The 6,000-nt window shown below is 47.5% G+C and overlaps 1 protein-coding gene across 1 annotated transcript in view; it reads right to left on the bottom strand.

The window, feature by feature from the left end:
* Positions 1–532: 532 nt before the first annotated feature.
* The window catches only part of PAH (phenylalanine hydroxylase), a 70,484-nt gene continuing 65,016 nt past the window's right edge, over positions 533–6,000 (bottom strand). The window contains exons 10-13 of the mRNA XM_065886950.1: positions 4,794–4,889; positions 4,135–4,268; positions 2,643–2,758; positions 533–576 (exon numbers count right to left, since the gene is read on the bottom strand). Coding sequence (XP_065743022.1) covers positions 533–576; positions 2,643–2,758; positions 4,135–4,268; positions 4,794–4,889 — 390 coding nt within the window. The remainder of the gene's footprint in view (positions 577–2,642; positions 2,759–4,134; positions 4,269–4,793; positions 4,890–6,000) is intronic.

Genomic DNA, 6,000 nt, shown 5'->3' with positions numbered 1-6,000 from the left:
CACCAGAGGGAGGGGATATGGGGATATAAGTATACGTATAGCTGATTCACTTTGTCATACAGCAGCAACTAGCACAACATTGTAAAGCAATTATGCTCCAATAAAGGCGTTAATTCAATTCTGACAGACTTGTGTTTCACAACGAGTGATATATACTCCTTTAGGAATTCTCTAGAGCAAATAACAAAAGTATTTAGGAAGGTTGAATGAAGCAGGTCCTGAATTTTCATTAACTCTGACGAAATGTGACAGGTTATTGATTTTTAACTCAACCGAGAGTATGGGATTATCATCTCTAAATCAAAGATGACCCCAAAAGATCTACCATTATGCTTTTGGGTATGTATTAACATGCTATCATTTCAGATTATTTTGATTTATTTGTTGACACTCCATCTTGCTCTAGAAAGGATTCAAGGCTGTTATTTTGAATTAAGGTTTGCTTTTCAGACTTTTTCAGATGAAATGAAAGAAGTAGTTGGATTTCCATCAACAGATTCTCAAGTTGACAGATCAGATTCAGTGCATGGCTTCACTTTAATTTCTGGAGGGCACTGCAAAGGATTCCAACTTCACCTACAAAGAAAAACAAAGGAGCCACTCATACCATGAACAAACACCCTTCAAGTGTCCACAGTGTGTAAAACACTAGGGGATCGGTGGGGTGTGTGGATATACTAGGTACCACCGCAACCTTCAAGGAGCTGGCATCCTAGGATTTGGGTTGTCACAGGCGATTCCAAGTTGTAGGAGGCACTAGAGCTATTAATGTAATTAGTTTCCCTTTTCCATAGGCTGTTTCTCAGGGAAGGAGTTAATCGTTTTCTCCCCGGGAAATCACTAGCTGTTCTGTTTCTCTTTTACGTGACCAACCACAGATGCTTGCAAGGAGCCAAGCCACAGAACCTAAGCCACACAAACCCGCTGTGTCAGAATCACCTGGGGCCTTATTACAAATACAAACTCCTGAGTCATATCACGCATTCAGTGAATTTAGTCTGGGGATATGACACAGGACTATTCATTTCTAACTAGCTCTCCAAATGATTTCTAGCTCTCCAAGTGATTCTAAGGGACACGAGGTTTGAAAAGGCATGGTCCAAGCAGGTAAGTCAGCCTAGATTGCCAGACCACTGGACTAAGGAGGGTACGATGGAGCTGCTTCCATTCGTGACATGTTCTCACATGCCAGGGGGCCACAGGGACACAGACTCTTCATAGAAGTGGAAGGGACCTTGGAGACACATCAGCTTCCCTCCTTCCTAGATCCTGAGGAAAGTACAGAGTGGTGATGGGGCCTTATATTAGGTCACACGGCTCTAAGGACCCTTCAGTTCCGAAATTTGTTGTTCTGTGATTTAAAAAATTTCCTTATAAACAATAGTCTATGGAGTTACTTTTGCTTCCTTGGGGGAAATGAGAGAGAGAGAGAGCAAACAGCTACGGCCTGACCCTTCCATCTCACACCCCAGCCTCCAGAGCCCTTGGCTGGCCTCTTTGGTGAGCAGATCTGCTCCAGCCGAGTGTCCAAACGGTGTCTATGGGGGAGAATCAGCCTTGGGCTTTTTCAAGATGGCTGATTGCAGGGGGCCATACCTAAGGAGGAATGACTATGATGGGCTAGCTCTACGTCTTAGAAGTGGCCTCAGGCAACATAAGAGGGGTATGAGAGGGATAGTTCAAGCCCACCTGCCCTTTTGGCCTTCGTTAGCATTGTTTGAGATAGAAACCTCCACTTGGCCTAGAGCTCCTCCCTTTAGGCTCGATCCTTTTGTGGTTTTAGCCATTTATTCAATAGCTCTTGAGTACCTAATATGATTTTTAGGAATAGGGCTAACTGCTAGGGGGTTGACAGCAAATCTGACATGGCCCTCTGTTCAGGTCTAGTTGGGGAGACAAGTAAACAATTACCAAATTATAAAAAAATGTAATGATAAATGCTCTGAGAGAGGGATCTGTGGGAATGCCAAGATGTAGGAGGGACACCCAAACCAGTCTTCCTATCAGAAGAGATATCTATGAACGATTAAAAGATGAACTGGGGTTGGGACCACTAAATGAGAGTGGTAAGGAGACTATTTTAAACAAGAACTGTATGGGCGAAGGCCAGGGCCCAGGGGAAAGCATGGTGGGTGTTGCTGGAGGGGAGTCTGAAGGCTAGAAAAAAATCTGGCGATGAACAAATAACACTGTGATTTTTTAAGATCAACTATGATAACATCCTCATTATCCAGGAAGAGTGAAAGTCAATAGATGAGCTACTCTGGGGTTGATAAAGTAGATAGAACCTATTCCTTAGGGGTTGGTATTCCAGGCAGAGCAAGATCCAGTGGACACTTAGAGAGAAAGGGGTGAAGATGCAAAGGAGAAAGAACGATGTGGCAGCGACAAGCCAGAGTGGAAAAGTGGTGTGATGGTAGGAGGTGGGGTGAAATCTAGGAAGGTCAAAGGAGAAAGGACACGCAAGGCAATGCTGGCCTTTTTGCCAAGTTTTTCTCTTTCAGTAAATCAGTGGCTTCCCTGGAGATGCTTTTCTTCTTAATTAAAGATTTAATACATCTCTTATCGTTCCTATGGTGAAGGTAAGAAGACACAATCCTCTAGTTATGGGAGAATGGCCTCAAAGTGTGTAAATTACTTACTATTGATGGAGTCAGCCAAAATCGTAAGTTGCTGGGTATTGTCCAAGACCTCAATCCTCTGGGCGTATGGGTCATAACGAACTGAGAAGGGCCGTGGGATTATAGCAGCAAAGTTCCTGAAACCAAACCCATAGATCTAAGTGAAGGGTACCATCTGGGGAAAAATAATTTTAAAAGGTTTTTCCGTTGCATTTCACTTGGCTCTTGGTAGCACTGAAACCTCACTAGAACAGGGGCTTTAGAACCAGGCTGAGAAGTGAAATGGAACTTTAGTGAGGTCCTCTTGGGAAGCCAGTGCGTTTGTGGGCTAGCACTTTGCCTTTGCTCACCTAAGCCCAGTGCATTGAAAGCTGACATGCCCAGCTCCACAGGATCCCAGAGGCTTATACGTCTCATGCTTTTTATCCATCACTGATAAGGTATAAAACAAGTGGTAAAAAAATGGCATCATGGTTGTCCTGTGCTGGTAGACCCTCTGCCTGGCCTGCCTCCTGCTGGGAGCAGAGTGGCTCAAGCAGGTTGATGGCAAGGCCATCATCGCGGAGGGCTGAGAGTCTTAGAGCCCTGGTACCACTCCATCAGCCTCTTGCTGAACTGCCTCTGAGACTGGCACATTCGCTAATTCCTTACTGAGGGCCTGCTATGTGTCAGGCGCTGTGCTAGGGTCAGGGAAAGAGCAGGAAACAGAGAAGACCAAAGTCCCTATCCTCGTGGACCTTAAATCATACAAGAGTTTAGACATTAATAAGTGCTAAGGAGGGGGCTTCCCAGGTGGCGCAGTGGCCGATGCAGGGGACACGGGTTCGTGCCCCGGTCCAGGGGGATCCCACATGCCGTGGAGCGGCTGGGCCCGTGAGCCATGGCCGCTGGGCCTGTGCGTCCGGATACTGTGCTCCTCAACGGGAGAGGCCAGAGCAGTGAGAGGCCCGTGTACTGCAAAAAAAAAGTGCTAAGGAGAAAAATAAACCACAGAAGGGGATAAGGAGTGCTGGCGGGAAAAGGCTGGGTCGTGACTGTAAATAAGCTGGTTAGAGAGAGATACACAGAGAAGGTTAAATGCCGGTGAAGATTGGAAGGAGGGGAGGGGGCGAGTTATGCAAGTATCTGGGAGAATAAAGCGACAGGGACTTCCCCACGTTAGAAGACTTCTAGCGCTGCTCAGTGTGGGTACCTCTGTGGCCGCCCTGTACATAGGAGAGTTCAGGTGTGGACTGGGGGGTGGCAATGAGCAAGGATCGGCTGGCAGGCTTGTCTGCAGGGCTCGGCACAGTTCAGCCAATAAGCTATGAAATAGGGTCCCGTGAAGGAAAGAACTTCTCTCAACAGAGAGTGGAAAGACACAAAGGTGGGGAGGCTGGGAGATAACGCGGTCTGATGCCTGCCCTTGCTGTAGTCATTGGAGTCCACTCTCCAGGCCACCCACTGATCAGGGGCACTAGGGCAAATCCGGAGGGTCCCAAGAGCCGTTGACCCACCTTGGTCATCACCTCACCTCACTTTCTCCTTGGCATCATTAAAGCTCTCAGCCACGTAATACAGGGGCTGGAACTCTGTGATTGTGTACTGCTGGAGAGCCGTCTTCTCCAGTTCCAGAGGAAGGAGCTTCGGCTTGCCTGACAAGCAATACTGCAGGTCCCAGATGGAAAGTTTTCATGGTTAAATCAGGGCTGGTGGTCCCTGCCGCATCCCAGACGCCATTGGTGCATCCCCTCCCATCCCATCCTGATTCCTTCCATACCCCAGCCCAAATGCAGTAAACTGAATTATTAGGCATATACTAGATAACCTTTATAGCTCATCTAAAGCCAGCAGTCAAGATAGAAAGGAGTATTTTACCCCAACCATTTTCAAGTAAGGTGATCAATAGACAACGTGGGGGCCAACCACATTTTCCGGCATGTGTTTGCATATATCCCAACGTACAGTTCAACCTCGGGCTCAGGAGGCCCCTCTGCACTGGAGACCTGTGTACTACCTCTAACACCCACAGTCGTGACCAAATCATAGCCGCTAAGAGATCAGTCACTTGAGAAGCCCCCAGGTTGAATACCAAAGTGAATACAAATGGGTCTCAACAGCGCAAAGAGAAAAGGGATGGTCTGCTGAACCCACCACTTCCAGATCCATCCTTGGTTTCTATTAGGGTCATACCTGTAATTCACCAAAGGATGACAGGAGCCCAGCACCATATGCCTTTATGGAGTCTCCTTGCTTGCAGAGCCCAAACTCCACAGTAAACCAGTAAATCTGAAATGGAACGTCAAGTTGAGAGCATACCTCGAGGAAGGGAAAGGCCGCAGATGACCCAGGGCCAAGGACAGGACTGCCCAGCTGGGAGTTTGTGCAGGTCTGTTCTCTGAATCAGCATGACCTGGGGTCATGGTTTTGTGTCCTATGTCTTACCCTATCCAGTCACCTGTTGAATCAAGGGTTGGCTGAATGCAAGATGTGATGGGACGCAGTGGAGGAGCACTGAGGAAGCCCCCAGAGGATACTCCCAGCAAGCAACTCTCTCTGTGACAGGAACTCCTCCACCCCTTTTGCCTTCTCCATGGCATCAACTAGAGTGAGATTCTCCCCTAAGTTGGTGGGAGTTACCAGACAATCCCATAAGGCTCCACAGGGGGAGGTACGGGATTGGGTCATGATAGAATCAGCGAGGGGGCATCTTATCGTCTGTGTGGCTGAACCACACTGACTCCATTTTGTCAGCTCCATCTAAGCCTGCAGTCCTAACCCCTCCCCTTTCTGCAAGACTGAGCTTTAGCCTATTCACAAGGAATGCACCAGGCAAGTTCCTCATCTACTTTTACCCTTGCCTGTTATAAAAACTTCACCTGATATGAAAAATTTTGCTGACGCAGACGGTTAATGGCTCATGAGGAATAATGGTCATGAGACCCCCTGAGGGGATGAAAAAACCCTGGCTCCTGACAGAGCGGACATGCTTCTCCCTTAGTAGTCAGATTCTATCTTTAGTTTTGGTCCCTTTAAATCCCCCTGTACCCTTCTCCTGGCACAAAGTGAGGCTGCAGATGCCTTTGGGCTGTTGTCCTCCTGGCCCTGCCTGTGTGTAAGTTACCCACAATAAACTTCATCGTTGCATTTTATGGAGTTTCCTGCTTCCTTTTTTGGCCTCAAACTTCCTTCTCAGTTCGGAGGTTATTATTTAATATCCCCACCATCCAACAATCTGTGTTAAAACCCTGTCAGTCACTGCACTTATCCTCCCCAAAAACCAAATCCTTTTCTTTCAATAGCTCCCAGCGCAACGTGCCCTAGATAAATGGCCTGGGCAATAAGGTCCTGGAAGTCTGGCACCACCTTACCGAATAGAGCCAAGAGAAAGCCAAGGCCC

The sequence above is a fragment of the Phocoena phocoena genome, chromosome 11 (genome assembly GCF_963924675.1).
Source record: "Phocoena phocoena chromosome 11, mPhoPho1.1, whole genome shotgun sequence".
Lineage (NCBI taxonomy): Eukaryota > Metazoa > Chordata > Mammalia > Artiodactyla > Phocoenidae > Phocoena > Phocoena phocoena.
Note: the sequence above shows the minus strand (reverse complement) of the source record. Positions and strands in the feature narration are given on the sequence as shown.